Source organism: Hypanus sabinus, chromosome 18, assembly GCF_030144855.1.
Source record: "Hypanus sabinus isolate sHypSab1 chromosome 18, sHypSab1.hap1, whole genome shotgun sequence".
Taxonomy (NCBI): domain Eukaryota; kingdom Metazoa; phylum Chordata; class Chondrichthyes; order Myliobatiformes; family Dasyatidae; genus Hypanus; species Hypanus sabinus.
In genome coordinates this window covers 64,769,309-64,790,501 of record NC_082723.1, presented here as the reverse complement: position 1 = coordinate 64,790,501, position 21,193 = coordinate 64,769,309, and the positions used below count along the sequence as shown (strand labels likewise).

At 41.8% G+C, this 21,193-nt stretch overlaps 1 protein-coding gene across 1 annotated transcript in view; it reads right to left on the bottom strand.

The window, feature by feature from the left end:
- Positions 1–21,193, bottom strand: part of sbno1 (strawberry notch homolog 1 (Drosophila)) — a 132,165-nt gene that overhangs the window by 107,327 nt on the left and 3,645 nt on the right. Inside the window, exon 2 of the mRNA XM_059994549.1 lies at positions 801–935. Within this exon, the coding sequence (XP_059850532.1) occupies positions 801–935 (135 nt within the window). The remainder of the gene's footprint in view (positions 1–800; positions 936–21,193) is intronic.

Here is a 21,193-nt window from a genome sequence, read left to right as displayed (position 1 = left end):
GATCACCATGAAATTTCCCTATCACACATGGTTTATTTGAAATCATCTGTACTTTGTATTTCAATTGATAATTCAAGTCAGAATTACCAATGCCATAATTTTTTTTTGGCATTTTTTTTTATCCACAAAACAAACAGGACATCAATGACAGGCAATTCGAAGAACTTCTAGTGGGACTGAAGAAAACCACATTCAAGGATGTTGCAGAAAATTTTCATGGACAGCTATGTACAGCTGGTTGTCAACATGCTTCAAGTATACAAAACCAATAAGTGCAACACGTCACAAAGATTCATTTTCTGCATTCCCATTTAGACTTCTTCCCTGAAAATCCTGGTGCTGTCAGTGATGAGCATGGTCAAGGGTTTCACAAGGACATTGTGGTCCTGGAGAAATGGTATCAGGGAACTGAATGGTGATTGTTTCAGACATTGAGTATGAACAAAAATTACCAACATTTTTGCTTAAACAATTGCACTGTTATGCAATTAAATGCACTCTCTTCAATAAAGGTTAATTTCTTGTTTCCTTCAAATTCCTACATTATACAAGTAGTCTGAAATTATATTTGTGATCTATCAATAAACAAACAAAAATTCTGAGGAAGTGACAGTTTTGAAAAAGCTCGTTGTCCACAGTAATCGAAGGCAACATTCAATTTGAATATATTCAACCCTAACTTCCATTACAATCTATACATTACGGCAAAAAGTCACATTACAATCTAAACATTAGAGCAAAAAGTCACACTCAAGGTAAAGAAAGGAATATAAGTTATAAAACAGGAAAAACCATTTTACCTGCTGCAAGCCGCCACTTGATGACAAAGGCGACATCAAGCCAGTGTCAAGTGGATCTGCATCAAAAAGATCATTAGGGCTAATCCCACTTTCGCTCAAAGCAGCAAGCAGAAGATCTTGGCCCGGGTCTGTCATCTAGAGATTAACAAAAAACATTATTAAGACTTTGCAAACTTATTGACGAGACAAAGTGAAAATGAAACACAGAACAGCAGGTTCGATTCCATTTTTGGTTTTTGTATTTTTTGGGAATGACGGTTTGGTTAATTGCTGGGAGTCTGAACTTTTTGCAACAAAGATTTGGGTATTTACTGGTCTCTCCGTCTGTAAGTATCCATGAATTAACATTTATGCCTCATTTGTATGTAATGTAGACCCAACTCACAGCTTTCTTTGAATGAGGATATTGTATTTTGTTTCCTCTTCTCTTAAAATGAGGAAGAGGAAATAAATGGTTGTTTGCTGCAGTCCCATCCTCCATCAGAAGATAACCAATCCAAGACATTAAATTCCCTCAAATTCCTTGACATGTTCTGGGGAATAATTGTTCAAGCCCAGAAGCAGCTTCATGTCTCTAGTAAAATCTCATCTGAAAAGAATTTTACTCTCCTTCAACACTACATCCAGTATCAGGAAGCAAGCACGGTCAACCAGCCTGCGTCACACCAAAGTGATTTTCTAAATCTATGTGTCAAAAGTGCGAGCAGAAAACATGTAACTCACAACTCAAACTCCCTTTGCGAATATGGTGGCAAGTTGCTTTTACTGCAAGGTGTTTTTATTTATTGAGATGCAGAATAGGTCCTTCTGGCCCTTCCAGCCACAGCCCCCAGCAATCCCCCAATTTAATCCTAAACTAATCATGGGACCGTTAACAATGACCAATTAGCCTACCGTCTTTCAACTAAGTCACAAAACCCACACAGTAACAGGGAGAACATACAAATTCCTTACAAGCAGCGGCGGGAATTGAACGCTGTTTGTGAGTACTATAAAGCACTGTGCTAACCACTATGCAACAGTATACCTTGGGTAAAGGAGTACCTACAGTCTGTATGCCATCCGTAAGATCATTGTGAGGGAGATCCAGGATTTGACCTGTAACAATGAGGCAAATCCTCATCCAGACAAGCGGGATCTTGCGTTTGGGAGATGTTGAGAAAGTATCAAGAGAATTGCTGGAATATGTCATTTAGATTATATACACTATTTCAAAGTTGCAAGGTGGAGTTACGTCTCTATAAAAGGAGGTGCAAAGTGCTCCTTCCTGCTGCTAGCCTGCAGGTCATGTTTGGGCAAGATGTAGCACCTGCTTAGCCCTCCCTACACCCTTACAAAAATCACATGAAGCCATAGGAGCAGCTGGTGGATGGTCATATGAGCAACTGGTGCTTTCGTTAGTTACAGGAACAGTCAGAAGGTTCTGTGGGCAAGAATGAGATTCCCAGACGATATATTGCCTCCCGGGTGCCAAGGTCCAGGATCGAGTCCTTGGTGTTCTTAAGTAGAGGGGTGAACAGCCAGAAGTCGTGGTCCATGTAGGTATCAATGACACAGAGAGGACGAATGATGAAGTTCTGCATTGGGAGTTCAGGGAGCTAAGTGCTAAGTTAAAGGGCAGGACCTCCAGGGCTGTGGTCTCAGGATTGCCACCTGTGCACCTGAACTCGGAAGATTATACAATTTAATATGTGGCTAAGCACCTGAACTGGAGGGGAACTAATATCCTAATGGGATAATGCTGCATGGTGGGGTACAAACAAAGGCAATGTGTAGAGAGGAGAAGCTGTCCATAGGGCAAAATGCAGACAACATAAATGATGGACAAAATCTGAAGGTGTTGTATTTGAATGTGTGCAGTATAGATGAAGCAGTAGAACAGTTGCAGATAGGCAGGTATGATGTTGTAGGCATCTCTGAATCCAAAAAAAACTGAAAATACTGAAATCTGAAGTGCAAGGGGACTTGGGAGTCCTTGAGCAGGATTCCCTAAACATCAATTTGCAGGCTGTGTCTGTGGTGAGGAAGGCAAATGTAATGTTTGCATTCATTTCAAGAGGATTAGAATATAAAAGCAAGATGTAATGTTGAGACTTATAAAGTACTGGTGAGTATTCCAAGCAGTTTTGGGCCTCTTAGAAATGATGTGCTGAACTTGGAGACGGTTCAAAGGAGGTTCATGAAAATGATTCCAAGATTGAATGGCTTGTCACATGAACAGCGTTTGATGACACTGGGCCTGTATTCATTGGAATTCAGAAGAATGAAGGGTGGCCACATCAAAACTATCAAATGGTGAAAGGTTTTGAGAGTGGATGTGGAGAGGATGTTTCCGATGGTGGGAGAGTCTAAGTCCAGAGAACACAGCCTTCAGAATAGAGGGGCATCCTGTTAGAACAGAGATGAAGAGGCATTTCTTTAGTCAGAGAATGGTGAATCTGAGGAATTCATTGCTGTAGGCAGATGTGGAGGCCAAGTTGTTATATATATATATATATATATATATATATGAGGCAGAGGTTGGTAAGATTCTTGATTGGTCAAGGCATGAAGGGAAACAGGGAGAAGGCAGGAGATTGGGGCGGAGAGGAAAATTGAATCAGCCACGTTGAAATGGTAGAGCAGACACAATGTGTCAAATGGCCTAGCTCTCATTTCCTTTATTTTATGGTGTTATGAGACCAGGCAGACAATCTTTGAGGGATATTGATCATGGCCGGGGTCACCTGTCTTGTCAAGACATTGCCCAGTAGAAGGGAATGGCAAACTACTTCTGTAGAAAAATTTGAAAAATTTGCCAAGAGCAATCATGATCATGGAAAGACTATGTTGGGCCACGTCATACAACACAGTACTTAATAAATGAACAATACTATAATCACAGATGACAAGTGATGAAGAAGCAATACAGCACAACGGCCCCACCCATGATGTGCCAAATTAATTAAATGAGTACACATTTACAGTGAGAGGGACAGGTTTAAAGGAGATGTGCAGGACAAGTTTGGTGTTTTCACAGAGAGTGCTGGGTGCCTGGAATGTGCTTCCAGGGATAACATTCAAAGTAAATATATTCAGAGATGTTCAAAAAGCTCTTTGATAGGCACAGGAGTGTGCACGAAATGGAAGGATATGGAGATCATGTAGGTAGAGGGGATTAGTTTTAAAGATTCAAAGTACTTTGATTATCAAAGTATGCAGTTTACAACCCTGAGATTTGTCATCCCAGACAGCCACAAAACAAAGAAAACCATTCAAAGAATAAACATGGAACACCCCCCCCCCCACACACAAAAAACAAATTGAGCAAACGGCAACACGAAAAAAGAGTGCAAAACACAAAATCCAAGTGTCCAAGCATATACAGTTCAGCTTAGTGTTCATTATCTGCAGGCCACCCTGATTCAAAATCACCTAAAGCCACAAAAGAAAGGAGCAACCCGAAATCAGAAACGTATAACATGAACCCGAGTCCAATCCACAAACTGCGTCCATTAAACCCAGGATTCGGCACCATCCTCCAACAACATCGAGGGACAGAGATCACTCAAACACAGGGACTTTCCACAGGAGCAGCAAGCCAGGAGAGAGATGTCACATGCAGACATCTTCCTCCTACAGCATCAATCGAAAGGCTGGAAGACAGCGCTGAACACCCGCTCACCTTCCACAACTGCCTCGATGATCGCAATCTTTCTCGGCGCTTCAAGTGGTGAGATCGGTGAGAAATGGAGTCAATCTTGAGCTTGTGCCCTATCTCCAGGCTTCTTGGCCTTCAGGTCTCGCATTTTGCTCTCAACACTTTTGGCGATAGCAAAGCACCAGATTGCTCAATTGGCGAGGGAAACACACCGCTAAATTGTCAATGATAGTCCGGCTCCAACAGTAGCAGAACCATATTTGAAAGAAAAAGAAGTCGTTTCTTGACCAACTGGTGGATGTTGCCCTTGTTTCCGTTGTTCGCTGGCACCATCTTCTTCTGGAAGATGGTGTAAGTGAATCTAGTTGGGGATTTGATTATTAAGTATTTCAGTTGGGCATTTGATTAATACACATTACAAGCTGAGGGCCTGATTCTGTGCTATGTTCTATGAGAAACACAACTGCTCCCATGCACATAAAACAATGTACATATTCCTTCATTCTCTGCACATTTGTGTGCCTATCTAAAATCCCCTCAAACAGTTCTGTATTTGTCTTCACTGCCACCCGTGACTTCTGTGTAAAAACAAAACCTACCTCCAACTCATGCGTACCCTCTAGTATTAGGCATCAGAACTGGGAGAAAAGATACCAGTTTATCGACTCCTCTGAGTTTTATAAATTTCCATCAGGTCTCCGCACAGCCACTTCAAAGAAAACAACACAGTTCGTCCAGCCTCTTTATAACACGTGCCCTCTAATCCAGGAAACACCCTGCTAAGCATCTTGAACTCTCTCCAAAGCTTCTAAGTGAAGTTTAGGGAAATTTGAGAGAGGGAATTGCCTCACCAAGGTACTTTTCAGTTCTCTACACAATATTTTTGCAGTATACGTAACTGTTTCAATACATCTACTTACAGCAATAACAATTTAAACACAAATGCTATAGTGGGTCTGCAGCAAGTAGTGCAGGCCACCTGCTGAACATGCACCTGTCCATAACAAGGTTGCCAGGAATGACCAGTGTGAAATCATTTCTATCCATGACTCTCTCCACCTTCATTACGCATGGTACTATTCTCATATGCACTGCTATAAACTCAGAATGTATCAGGCATCATATACAGAGGTAGTAGTTATTTAGGTGGCGAGGTGGAGATGCATCTCAACCAAAGGAGGTGTGAGGTGCTCCTACCCTTGTAAAGACACTGCCTAGAAGGTGGCAATAGCAAACTATATCTGTAGAAATAGACCATATGATACAGGAACAGAATTAGGCCATTTGGCCCATCGAGTCTCCTCCATTTCATCATGGCTGATCCATTTTCCTCAGTACTAATCTCCTGCCTTCTGTGCATATCCCTTTATACTCTGACTAATCAAAAACCTATCAACCTCTGCTTTAAATATACCCAATGACTTGGCCTCCACAGGCACCTGTGGCAATGAATTCCATAGATTCACCACTCTCTGGCTTAAGAAATTACTCATCTCCATTCTAAATGGACATCCCCCTACCCTGAGGCTGTGCCCTCTGATCTTAGAATCCCTCTCTTTAATGGAAACATCCTCCTTAATCCCCTATCAAGGCCTTTCAACATTCAGTAGGTTTCAATCAGGTCACCCCTCATGCTCCTGAATTCCAGTGAGTCCTAGTTATGGGACCACTGACACCAGGCAGACAATCTCTATAGGCTATTGATAATGGCTGGGGTCACCCATCTTTGTAAAGGCACTGCCCAGAAGACAATGACAAACCACTTCTGAAGAAAAATTTGCCAAGAACAATCATGGTCATGGAAAGATCGTTATCACCCACATTGTACGACACGGCATGTGATGGTGATGACATTTTATTAAAGGTGCATTCATCATAATTTATACATCAGCTGCTCATCTTCCCTTCCTACTTCCAATAAAACAAGGACTACAGACACTTTCATTGCAAAGTGGACAAAAGCTTACAAGGGGACAAAATTTAGCCTAAAAATTAGATGACAGGCCAGTGAACCCACAAAGGCAAACACAGAACCATGCAAAAATTAGCTAAACCAATGAACAAACTGGATTAAAACTCTGTAGATTCTTCACTATCACTAGCAATGGACAACAAAATTAACTGCAATTTGAAAATATAGTTGATTCTGTTTAATTGGGACTCATCAGGGCCAGCACAGTTTGATCCAATTAAGTGGCTGCCTCAATTTGCCGAAGTTTCATGGCAATACATAAAAGGTATTAAAAAAAAGAAACAGTAACAAATTATACATTACAATGAAATACATAATAAATTGGTACACTACCACTACTACAGTACAATAAAATGTAAGATGGAGGAATTCATCCAGTGTACTCTGGTGTGTTCTTTTTGACTGTAAATTTACAAGATCAGTGCAGATAATGGACTGCTTTCATACAAAGCTATCGACGATTGCACCCTCCATATCTTCGTTTTCATTGTAACATTCAAGATGACTGTCAGTATCTTCAAACTTGTCATCCCAGCTGTTTCTGGCATCTCCAAGCTGGAATGCTTGAAACTGTGGTGGGCAAAACAGTTCTGAATTGTCTTACTGCTTATTACTTACCAACCATCAATGACAAAAGTCGCTACTTGTCACTGCTGCTCACTCTAAGCATGGTATAGTGTCCAGCAGCCACACAACTGAACCTAGTTAGAAACTGCTTGGCAACAGTTACCTGTTGCAATTAAGTGGAATAGTGTTCCAAATAAATGAAGGGAATCCCAGCTATTTTCTCGATTTGTTTTTGTACTTTTAGCAGTTGTCCTAAATAAGCACCTGCCCCGATAAACTGATGGCTCAATTAACCAGAATCCACTGTACATCATCATTCATTCATTATTGGTGGGTCTAATTAATGCAATTTCCTCTCTAAGAACAACATACAAGTATCTTCAGCATACAGACTGCAGTTCAAAGAGGTTGCTCACCACCAATACAAATCCACATCAATGGTTTAAATGAAGGGAGCTGCTGATGGTAAAACAATAAAGTTGTTTGTGTGGGCAGCAGACAGGCTTTTGGGCAAAGCTCTATAGGTTTCAAATCACAAGAACAAGAGATTCTTCAGATACTTGAAATCCAGACTAATACATACAAAATGCTGGAGGACCTTTCATGATGGAGAGTCTCAACCCAAAACACTGACTGTTTATTCCTCTCCGCAGATTTATTGAGATACAATGCAGTATAGGCCCTTCAGACCATGCTGCTCAGCAACCGATGATTTCAATCTAGCCTAAAAACGGGACAATTTACAATGAGCAATTAATCAACTGACCTGTACATCTTTGGACTCACACGGTCACAGGGAGAACATACAATCTGAATCTGGGTCGCTGGTAGTATAAAGCATTATGCCAACAACTATGCTACCATACCGCCTCACCTGATGCTGCCTGAACCGATGAGTTCTTCCAGCATTTTGTGTGTGCTTCTATCAGTTTAAAGGTAATTATGGAAAGGAATAAGGATGGTCCAATGTCCAGATTTGGAAGAGGTGAAGCACAATTTCAAAATAAGACAGGACCTGCTAAAGTTTGAAGCTACTTGCAAGTCCACATCTTACAAGTGGGAGTCTTTAAAAGTGTGTAGGGCCAAAGTGCAAAGTGAAAATCAAAGGCAGATCCAAGAAAAACTAGATATTCAGAGAAATTGAATATTAGATATAATAACAATATGGAACTAGATTTCTTTTCCTTGAAGCAGAGGCTGAAATGGACCTGGCAGAGGTACACTGAATTATAAGCAACCTTGGTTCTGCACATGGAAGGAAACTCTTCTCCCACAACAGAGATCTGAAAAACTAAAGCCCAGAGGTTTAGGGAAGTGGAAAAAGAGGTTTAGAAGGGATCTGAGCAAGAATTTCTCATCACCTATCCAGAACACAAACCTGAGTGGGTGTAAGATGGTTTAAGAAAGCACTGGTGGATCTCAGCAACTTCTAGCTGATGGCCAATGAAACAAGGAAAACAACTAAATACTTTATTAATTACTTGTTTTCTGGTAAACAATCATCACAAGCAAGTCTGTAACTTCCTTTTGGACTCAGGAGGCAATTTGATGTGCCAGACTGAGGTGAGGCAGTGACTCCGTTGCCAAGTCACCGGGGCTGAATTGGAAAGGTCAGGTACAGGCTGAACCGAGGAGGCGGGGGTCCAGGTCCCAGAGCATACTGAAGTTAGTGAACCCGATGTCTGGATGATGATTTACGCACTCAGCCGAATTGCAAAGGTCAAGGACCAGAGGCAATGAATGGGACAGTTCGGCTCACTGCTCCATTCTGCACTGACTTAAGGGTCTGTGGATGGATTCTTTGTGGACTTCAGTTCAGAATGCTATTTGCTTGTGTCTATTACTTGCATGACCTTTTTTCCCCCTCTTCAAATTGGATGCTTGACAATTTTTATTTTTGATGGGTTCTTTTGGGTTTTCTTTGTTTCCTGGCTGTCTGTGGAAAAGAAATCCTCAAGGTTGTACAAGACAATAAGATATAGGAACAAATTAGGCCATTTGGCCCATCAAGTCTGCTCCACCATTTCATCCCAACTGATCAATTTTTCCTCTCAGCCTTAATCTCCTGCCTTCTCCGAGTATCCCTTCATGCCCTGACCAATTAAGAATCTACAACATCTGCCTGTAATTTCTTTTCCGATCAATAAAGTATCGATCTAAAAATACATAAAGACTTGGCCTCCGGAGCTGCCCCTGACAATGAATTCTACAGATTTACCACTCTGGCTGAAGAAATTCCTCATCTGTTATTAAAGGACACCCCTCTATTCTGAGGCTGTATCTTCTGAACTGAGATACTCCCACCATAGGAAACATCCTCTTCACATCCACTCTGTCAAGGCCTTTAACCATTCAATAGGTTGCAATGAAGCCACCCCTCATTCTTCTGAATTCTAGTGAATACAGGTCCAGAGAAAACCATGCTAACTACAGCCTATTTTATCATGTGCCTCCAAGTACCCCGAAAACACATTCTTAACAATTGACTCCAACATTTTCTGAACCCAAGGTCAGACTAACTGGCTTATAATTTCCTGTTTTCTGCTTCTTGAACAGTGGAGCGACATTTGCAATTTTCCAGTCTACCGAAACATTCCAGAATCTAGTGATTCTTGATAGATCATTACTAATGCTTTCTTCAGTTCATCTGCCATTTCCTTGTCCCCATCACTACCTATCCAGCGTTGTTTTCTAGTGGTCCAATATCCACTCTTGCCTCTCTTTTGCACTTTACATACCTGAAGAAACCTTCAGTATCATCTTTCATGTTATTGGTAGCTTACTTTCGTATTCCATCTTTACCTTCTTCCCTTCTGCTGGTATTTAAAAGCTTCCCAATGCTCGAACTCCACACTAATTTTTGCTCTATTATATACACTCTCTTTGGTTTTGACTTCGCTTGCTTGCCACAGTTGTGTCATATTGCCTTTAGAATAATACTTCCTCTTTGAGATGTATATACCCTGTGCCTTCCAAATTGCTTCCACAACTTCCAGCCATTACTGTCATCCCTGCCAGTGTTCTTTTCCAGTTAATTCTGGCCAACTTCTCTCTCTTACTCCACAATAATACTGATACATCTGACTTTAGCTTCTCCATCTCAAATTGCAGGGTGAATTCGATCATATTATGGTCACTTGCCCCTCAGGGTTCTTTTACTTTAAGATCTCTAATCAATTCTGGTTCAATGCACAACACCAAATCCAGACTAGCTGATCCCCTCATGGGCTCAACCACAAGCTGTTCTAATAGGAATTCTAGAAATGCCCCCCTTGGAATTCAGCACCAACCTGATTTGCCCAATTTACCTGCATATTGAAATCTTCCATTACTGTGCCCTTTTGGAATTCATTTTCTATCTCCCGTTGTCATTTGTAGGCCACATCCTTATGACTGTTTGAGGATCTGTATACATCTCCCATTGGGGTCTTTTACCCTTGCAGTTTCTTAGTTCTATCCAGAATGACTCCACAGCCTTCGGAGCCTGTCACCTTTTTCATGATTTAATTTTATTTTATAACCAACAAACAACGCTGCTGCCTCTACTTTCCCAATGGAGCTTTCAATACAATGTGCATCCTTGGACATTAAGCTCCCAACTATAATCTTTCAGCCATGATTCAGTGATGCCTACAACATCATACCTGACAATCTGTAACTGCGCTACAAGTTCATTGACTTTATTCCATATATTGCACACATTCAAATATAACACCTTCAGTCCTGTATTCACTCTTTTCAATTTTATCCCTTTTATATTGCAACTATCCTGTTGACTGCAATTTGCCCTATCTTCAGCCTCTCCTTGCTAGGAGTCTCACTGTACATCGCCTCTGTTTATAAACCAACTACCTTATCTTCAGCACTATCATCCTAGTTCCCATCCTCCTGCCAAATTAGTTTAAACCCACCCGAACAACTCTGGACAACCTGCTCATGAGGATATTGGACCCCTCAGGTTCAGGTGTAAACCATCCCTTTTGTGAAGGTCATACCTTCTCTATAAATCTGAACCCCTGCCCCCTGCACCACTTCCTCAGTTATGCATTCACCTACCAAATCATCCTATTCGTACCATCAATGGCACCTGGCACAGACAGCGATCAGAGATTACTACCCTGAAGTCCTGTTTCTCAGCTTTCTATCTAGCTCCCTAAAATCTCTCTTCAGCACCTCTGCACCTTTTCTACCCGTGTCATTGGTGCCAATACGTACCAAATCTTCTGGGTGCTCACTCCCGTCCTTGAGAATGCCATAGACTCGATCCAAGACATCCCTATCGTGGCACCAAGGAAGCAACATGGCATCCCATCTGTAGGTTTCTGTCGCACCCACAGAACCTCATCTCTGCTCCTCTGACTAAGGAATCTCCCATCAACATTGCAGTCGTCTTCACCTCTCTGCTCTTTTGAGCCACAGCACCAGACAGTGCCTGAGACCCGCTCACTGTGGCTCCCCCGTGGTAGGTTGTATTCCTGAACAGTATCTAAAGTTGCATACTTTATTATTGAGGGGAACGGCCACAGGTGTGCTCTGCAGTGTCTGTGCATTTACCCTCGATCTCGTGACAGTCACTCAAGTTATGTCTTACAACCACGGGCTGACTACCTCTCTGTAGCTCCTGTCTATCACTTCTTATGTATATATACTTTGATAATAAATGTACTTTGAACTTTGACAGAGACAGCACTTGCACAAAATTTAAACAGTATGTAGATGAATATTTGAACCTCTGAGATAGACAAATGCCGGCAATGATAGATATTTGATGATGATAAGATACATCATACGATTGGCAAAAAAAGGCTAACTATAGGAATAACTTCATGGAACAAGGAATATCATGGGTAGAAAAACCCTGTCAATGTTTTGGGTTGAGAGAAACTGAGAATGGAGAGGGAAGACTGCTACAGGGGCCAGGAGATGACAAGACTGAAGACAGGAGGAGGAGGCCAGACAGATGAAGTCAGGTAAAACAAAAAAATGTTGTCAGTTTGTAGGATAAGTGGTGAAACACAAAATATTGGAATCCAATCAGAAAGATGATCATGGGAACTATTAGGGAACCTGTGAGGGGCAAGTAGGCAGCTAGAGGAACTCATTCTGCAGATAAAATGTGCACCAGTTTGCGAATGGAATAGGTGGATGGGAACAAAACTGAGTTATAGAATTGGGTGGGGGAAGGTGGGCTGCAGACTGACTATGAAATGTAGTTCTTCAAGTTTGTCTTGGATCCCAGCCTGGCAGCAGAGAATCCAAAGTCAATGTGGGAAAGGGAAAGGAAAGGGGAATTGAAGTAGCACGCAATGTGGAGTTCGAGCTCAAGATGGCTATTGTAGACCAGGTCTCTGCAAATTGGTCATCCAGTCTGCACAGGTCTCCTCAATTCAGAGGCAGACAGATCAGACTGGGACTGGAGTAAGGAACGTTCAAGGCCCTGGGTGGTGGCCAGGTAGCAAGGGCAAGAACAGGTTCTGCACCTGCTGCATTTGCAGGAGACACGGTCAAGGAGTGAGTAGTGATGGATAAGCAGATCAGAAGGTATCCCACACCTGAAACTCAACACTTCCCTAGGTGACTGAATCCCTGACTTGCTGACCAACAGACCATTATCAGTGAAGATAGGCAGGAACACTTCCACCAGGATTATCCTTAACACCTGTGTCCCACAAGGTTGTGGCCTCAGCTATTGACTGTACTCCCTTGTACACTCACAACAGCATGGTCAGATTCAGCTCTAACTCATTAGTAAGCTTCCAGTTGATACCACCATAGTGGACTAAATCTCAAATAATGATGTCAGAGTACAGGAAAGGGGGGAGGAGTCATGGTTCTGTTTTACATCAATGGTCTTAAGCTCAAAAAGGTCGAGAGCCTCAAATTCCTAGGAATGAACATCAGCAACAGCCTATCCTGGTCCAACCACAAAAACACCATGCCAAGAAACTTCATCAGCACCTTTACTTCCTAAAGAGGTTAAAGAAATTTGGCACGCTCCCTTTGGCCTTCACCAATATTTAATCGATGCCCCATGAAAGCATCTTGTCAACCAAGACCGCAGGAAACTGCAGAGTTGTGGTGGACGTGGCTCAGCGCAGCACAGGACCAGGCTCCCCTCGAGAGACTTGTCTACATTTAATCAAAGACACTCACTCACATACTCCCTTCTCTTCCCTCTCATCAACCACCAAAAGCCTGATAGCACATACCACCGGGCTGAAAGAGATTATATCTCATTGATAAAGCTATTGAATTGGTCTCCTAGTACAATATGGACTCTTGATCTCACAATCTATCCTTGCACCTTATTAATTTGCCTATGCTGCACTTTGTCTAATATCTGTAACACTTTATTCTGCATTTTGTTACAGTTTTCCCTCAATGCACTAATGTGATGAAAGGATATGCATGGACAACATGCAAAACAAACTTTTTTTTTACTGTACTTCAGTACAAGTCACAACAAATCAACTTACTAAACCCCTTACTTTCTCAAGGCAATGAGCCTGTCCAAACAATAATGTAAACAAAACACTTAAATCATTGACCCAAGCTTGAATCACAACTATGTTGCTTTCCTTATTAATTTTAAATTTTAAAAAGTTTCACCACCCAAGTCAAACATCCCACAATAAATACCCCTCTACACCAGCAGTCCATGGTCCAATGGCAGGGTTCATGGCATAAACAAAGAATAACCTTTGCTGTCAATGTACCTGTCCAAATATCTTTCAAACATCATAATCGCACCTGTCTCCACCACTTCCTCTGGCAACTTGTTCCATATGGCCAATTTCTGTGCAGAAAACTTCCTCGTCAGCCCCCCATCAAATCTTTCCCCTCACAACTTAAACCCAGGTACGTCATCAAATTTCAGATCCCACTATCCATGGGGAAAAGACTGACAATATACCTTATCTATACTTTTCAAAAGTTTGATAAAGTCACCACTCAACCTTCCTCACTACAGAGAAATGTCCTTATAACTGAAGGCCTCAATCACAGCAACACCCACGTCAATGTAGGGGAGAAGAAAGAAAAGGATAATAAATTTGAATGCATTGTTAGGGATGGAAAGAGAGGAGGAGATGGAGAGTATCTTAAATGTATCTATTTTAATGCTAGGAGCATTGTAAGAAAGGTGGATGAGCTTAAAGCGTAGATTGATACCTGGAATTATGATGTTGTAGCTATTAGTGAAACATGGTTGCAGGAAGGGTGTGTTTGGCAACTAAATATTCCTGGATTTAGTTGCTTCAGGTGTGATAGAGTAGGAGGGGCCAGAGGAGGAGATGTTGCACTGCTTGTCCGAGAAAATCTTATGGCGGGGCTTTGGAAGGATTAGAGAGCTCCTCTAGGGAGGCCATTTGGGTGGAATTGAAGAATGGGAAAGGTGCAGTAACACTGATAGGAGTGTATTATAGGCCACCTAATGGGGCGCGTGAGTTGGAAGTGCAAATGTGTAAGGAGATAGCAGATATTTGTAGTAAACACAAGGTGGTGATTGTGGGAGATTTTAATTTTCCACATGTAGACTGGGAAGCTCATTCTGTAAAAGGGCTGGATGGTTTAGAGTTTGTGAAATGTGTGCAGGATAGTTTTTTGCAACAATACATAGAAGTACCGACAAGAGATGGGGCAGTGTTGGATCTCCTGTTAGGGAATGCGATAGGTCAGCTGACAGATGTATGTGTTGGGGAGCACTTCGGGTCCAGTGATCACAATAGCATTAGCTTCAATATAATTATGGAGAAGGACAGGACTGGACCTAGAGTTGAGATTTTTGATTGGAGAAAGGCTAACTTTGAGGGGATGCGAAGGGATTTAGAGAGAGTGGATTGGGTCAAGTTGTTTTATGGGAAGGATGTAATAGAGAAATGGAGGTCATCTAAGGGTGAAATTATGAGGGTACAGAACTTTTATGTTCCTGTTAGGGTGAAAGGAAAGGTTAAAGGTTTGAGAGCACCATGGTTTTCAAGGGATATTAGAAATTTGGTTCAGAAAAAGAGGGATGTCTACAATAGATATAGGCAGCATGGAGTAAAGGAATTGCTCGAGGAATATAAAGAATGTAAAAGGAATCTTAAGAAGGAGATTAGAAAAGCTAAAAGAAGATACGAGGTTGGTTTGGCAAATAAGGTGAAAGTAAATCCGAAAGGTTTCTACAGTTATATTAAAAGCAAGAGGATAGTGAGGGATAAAATTGGCCCCTTAGAGAATCAGAGTGGTCAGCTATGTGTGGAACCGCAGGAGATGGGAGAGATTTTGAATGATTTCTTCTCTTCGGTATTCACTAAGGAGAAGGATATTGAATTGTCTAAGGTGTGGGAAACAAGTAAGGAAGTTATGGAACCTATGACAATTAAAGAGGTGGAGGTACTGGCCCTTTTAAGAAATTTAAAAGTGGATAAATCTCCGGGTCCTGACAGGATATTCCCCAGGACCTTGAGGGAAGTTTGTGTAGAAATAGCAGGAGCTCTGACGGAGATCTTTAAAATGTCATTAGAAACGGGGATTGTGCCGGAGGATTGGCATATTGCTCATGTGGTTCCATTGTTTAAAAAGGGTTCTAGAAGAAAGCCTAGCAATTATAGACCTGTCAGTTTGACATCAGTGGTGGGTAAATTAATGGAAAGTATTCTTAGAGATAGTATTTATAATTATCTGGATAGACGGGATCTGATTAGAAGTAGCCAGCATGGATTTGTGCGTGGAAGGTCATGTTTGACAAACCTTATTGAATTTTTTGAAGAAGTTACGAGGAATGTTGACGAGGGTAAGGCAGTGGATTTAGTCTATATGGACTTCAGCAAAGCCTTTGACAAAGTTCCACATGGAAGGTTGGTTAAGAAGGTTCAGTCGTTAGGTATTAATGCTGGAGTAATAAAATGGATTCAACAGTGGCTAGATGGGAGATGCCAGAGAGTAGTGGTGGATAATTGTTTATCAGGATGGAGGCCGGTGACTAGCGGGGTGCCTCAGGGATCTGTTTTGGGCCCAATGTTGTTTGTAATATACATAAATGATCTGGATGATGGGGTGGTAAATTGGATTAATAAGTATGCCGATGATACTAAGGTAGGAGGTGTTGTGGATAATGAGGTGGATTTTCAAAGCTTGCAAGGAGATTTATGCCGGTTAGAAGAATGGGCTGAACGTTGGCAGATGGAGTTTAATGCTGAGAAGTGTGAGGTTCTACATTTTGGCAGGAATAATCCAAATAGAACATACAGAGTAAATGGTAGGGCATTGAGGAATGCAGAGGAACAGAGAGATCTAGGAATAACTGTGCATAGTTCCCTGAAAGTGGAGTCTCATGTAGATAGGGTGGTGAAGAGGGCTTTTGGAACACTGGCCTTTATAAATCAAAGCATTGAGTACAGAAGTTGGGATGTAATGCTAAAGTTGTACAAGGCATTGGTAAGGCCAAATTTGTAATATTGTGTGCAGTTCTGGTCACCGAATTATAGGAAAGATATCAATAAATTAGAGAGAGTGCAGAGACGATTTACTAGGATGTTACCTGGGTTTCAGCAATTAAGTTACAGAGAAAGGTTGAACAAGTTAGGTCTCTATTCATTGGAGCGTAGAAGGTTGAGGGGGGATTTGATTGAGGTATTTAAAATTTTGAGAGGGATAGATAGAGTTGACGTGAACAGGCTGTTTCCATTGAGAGTAGGGGAGATTCAAACTAGAGGACATGATTTGAGAGTTAGGGGGCAGAAGTTTCTTTCTTTCTTTTTCAATCTTTTTATTAAATTTCATATATAAAAAAAAAACAACACATAATAATGAATAGATTACAGATTCAATAAACTTGAGATTACATTAGTAATAGGATAATAATATCCTATTAAAACATCCATCAACAAAAGGTACATAAATCAATCAAGTCTATATAAATATATATGAAAAAAAAACAAAAATAATCATCGAAAAAAGAAAAAAAAAATTGAAATTATATATGAGAAAAAATATATATTGAAAAAAAATACTAAACTAAAAACTAACAAGGGGGCAGAAGTTTAAGGGACACACGAGGGGGTATTTCTTTACTCAAAGAGTGATAGCTGTGTGGAATGAGCTTCCTGTAGAAGTAGTAGAGGCCAGTTCAGTTGTGTCATTTAAGGTAAAATTGGATAGGTAGATGGACAGGAAAGGAGTGGAGGGTTATGGGCTGAGTGCGGGTAGGTGGGACTAGGTGAGATTAAGGGTTCGGCACGGACTAGGAGGGCCAAGATGGCCTGTTTCCGTGCTGTGATTGTTATGGTTATAATCATTCCTGCAATCACTCTAATTATTCACAACCCAATGGCCAGAAATGCACACAAGATACAGGATGTGGTCTCAGCAACATCTTGCACAGCTGTAACATCACAACCCAACTCTTGGCCACAATGCCCATCGAATGAAGGCAAAGAATGCCAAGTGCCTTCTTCACCAGCTTACCTCAGTGGTGTCTCTTGCAGGGAACTATGTATTTACAGTATAACCATAGGTCTCTCTTTCTGTTCTGGAACACTCCCTGGAGCCCTGTCATTCACGAGCCTTCTTCACCAGTTTACCTGCAGTGTTACCTCTTTCAGTACAACCCTCAGTGTCTCTCTTCCAGAACACTCCGCCGAGCCCTGCCATTCACCATCTACGTGCTGTATTGGCTTCACTTCCCATCTCTTCACACTTGTCTGTGTGAAATTCCATCTACTATATTTTAGCTCATTTTTTGTGGTGATTTGGATCTCGTTGCAGTCTAAGACAACATTCCACCCACCACTAATTTTGATGTCATCAACTCACTCTCATTCAAATTATGAAATACATGACACACAGCCAGTTTATTGTCATAGACACGCATACCCATTGTGCATGAAAATGCATATTTTTGTGGTGGCAGCATTACAAACACGACAACAGAGGAGCCAGTTTGAATCTCAGGCTTCCCATCTGAATAATAAACAACTACCTGACTACTTGCATCAAGTGTATTTTATGTCCAGTTGAGCCGCCCTGTAGATAAATAAATCCAAGGAAGGCGACAGGCCCAGATTGCTGGGCCTGTGCAAGCAAGTTAGCTGGAGTGTTTGCTGACATCTTCAACTGGTCCCTGCTTCAGTCTAAGATCCCCTCGTGTTTTAAAATGGCAAATATAATCCCAGTGCCAAAGAAAAGCAAGGTGGCATACCTGAATGACCATCGACCTGTGGCTCTGATATCAATTGCTATGAAGTGCTTCGAGTGATTGGTTATGGCACACATCAACCATAACCTACCGGTCAACCTCGACGCTTTGCAATTCGCCTACCAGAGCAACAGGTCAATGGCAGATGCCATCTCTCTGGCACTACATTCCTCCTTAGAATACCTGAAGAATAAAAACTTATATGTAAGGCTCTTTTTCATTGACTACAGCTCTGCCTTTAATACCATCATTCCAAATAAACTGATTCCTAAGCTCTAGAACCTGGGTCTTAGCACTCAGCCCTGCAGCTGGATCTTCAACTTGCTCACAGACAGGATCCAAGCTGTAAAAATAGGGAACAAGCTCTTCTCTACAATCTCTCTGAGCACCGGTGCCCCACAAGGTTGTGTAGCCAAGTTTCCATCAAACTCAATATACAAGTTTGTTGACGACACCACATTTGTAGGCCGTATCTTGGGTAATGATAAGTCACAGTACAAAGAGGAAATTAAGAACCTGGTGGCATGGTGCGAAGACAATAACCTATTCCTCAACGTCAGCAAGGCGAAGGAATTGGTTGTTGACTTCAGAAGGAGTAGCAGACCGCACGACCCTATCTACATCGGTGGTGCACAGGTGGAACAGGTCAAAAGCTTTAAGTTCCTCGGTGTGAATATCACAAATGACCTCACTTGGTCTAACCAAGCAAGAGTCTACTGCCAAGAAGGCCTACCAGTGCCTTTACTTCCTGAGGAAGCTGAAGAAATTTGGCCTGTCCCCTAAAACCCTCACTAATTTTTATAGATGCACCGAAGAAAGCATTCTTCTAGGGTGCATCACAACCAGGTATGGAAGTTGGCCTGTCCAAGACCGGAAGAAGCTGCAGAAGATAGTGAATATAGCCCAGCACACCACACAAACCAATCTTCCATCCTTGGACTCACTTTACACCACACACTGTCGGAGCAGTGCTGCCAGGGTAATCAAGGACACGACCCACCCAGCCAACACACTTTTTGTCCCTCTTCCCTCCAGGAGAAGGTTCAGGAGTTTGAAGATTCATATGGCCAGATTTGGGAACAGCTTCTTTCCAACTGTGATAAGACTGCTGAATGGATCCTGACCCGGATCTGGGCCGTACCTTCCAATTATCTGGACCTAACTTGTACTACCTTACTTTCCCTTTTCTATTTTCTAATTATGACTTATAATTTAATTTTTAAAATATATTTACTTGGATTTGTACTTCAGGGAGCACGAAGCGCAGAATCAAATATCGCCGTGATGGTTGTGTGCTCTAGTATCAATTGTTTGGCACTATTTGGTATAAAGTAAAGTACTCACTCTGGATCCTCTGATCTCACCTTCTTAGCCAGGATCTTACCTTGCAAGATCTTGTCAAATGCCTTGATGTTGTCCATATCTACAGCCCTGTCCTCTCCAATCCTTTTGGTGAGTCACACATCAAAGACACAAACCCTGCGGTGCAACTGATCAACGATGACCAAGACCCCCATCTATTAAAGTCCCATTTATTTGCATTGGCCCATATCACTCTAAACCAGGGGTTCCCAACCTTTTTTATGCCATGGACCCCTGTACTTACACAGTGAACAGTAGGACACCAAGGTGTGAGGTAGAACAAAGAGATATAGGAATACAGGTCCATAATTCATTGAAAGTGACGTCACAGGTAGATAATATCGTGGAGAAAGGTATTTAGCACATTGGCCTTTATAAAGCAAAGTATTAAGAACAAGAGATGGGATGTTTTGTTGAAGTTGTACAAGACATTGGTGAATGTAATTTAGAGGATTCTGCAAACACGAGGAAATCTGCAGATGCTTGGAGGATTGTGTGCAGGTTTGGCCACCCACCTACAGGAAAGATGTAAATAGGATGAAAACATACAGAGAAATCTTATAAGAAATTTGCCGAGCCTGGAGGACCCGAGTTATAGGGAAAGGTTTAATAGGTTAGGACTTTAGCCCTTGGAACGTAAAATTTTAAGGGGAGATTTAATATAAGTATACAAAATTATGAGGAGTATAGATAGGGTAACCGCAAGCAGGCCTTTTCCACTGAGGTCAGATGGGACAACAACAGAGGTTATGGGTTAGGGGTGAAAGGTGAAACATGAGGGGAAACTTACACACTCAGAGGGTGGCTGCAAGCGCAAGTGTTAGGGCGAGCTCAATTTCAACGTTTAAGACATATTTGGTTTGGTACGGGCATGATGGGCCGAAGGGCCTGTTCCTGTGCTGTAATTTTCACACAACTGTCGAAATGTCTTAAATTTTGTTAAATGTTCCTGCCTCAATCATTTCCTTTTGCAGTTCATTCTGTCTGGGTGAAAACACTGTCCCTCAGGTTACTATTAACCTAAACCTCTGTCCTCTGGTTCTACATTCCCCTACCATGGGGGGGGAAAACAACTGAGTGCATTGCACACAGCCTATCTTTGCACCTCAGGATGTTATACATTTTCATAAGATCATCAATCACCTATGCTCCAATGAAGTTCTAACCCACTCACCATCCTTCCATAACCAAGTTACCTGAGCCCTGCCAACATCCTCAGAAATCTCATCTGTGCTCTTTCCAGCTTCACCTGTGATGCCATTTTACGGAATTTTTGTGCTCCAAGATCCCTCTGTTTGACAACACACAACTCCGGACCTTCCTGTGGAAATCCCATCCGGATTTGCCTTCCCAAAATGTAACATTCACATCTCTCCAAACTAAACTCCACTTGCTATTCCTCGGCTCACTTACACAACTGATCAAGATTCCACGGTCATCCCTGAAAACTCTCTTCACAGGCTAAAACACCAGTTATTTGTCATAGAAAAGTACAGCACAGAAACAGGCCCTTTGGCCCATCTAGTCCTATATTTCAGCACTATAGAATGCTACATACCCTTCAGTCTACAATGTTGTGCCAAACTTTTAACCTAAAGATCAATCTCACCCTTCCTCCCCATACAGCCCTTCATTTTTCATTCATTCATGAACCCAAGAGTCTCTTCGATGTT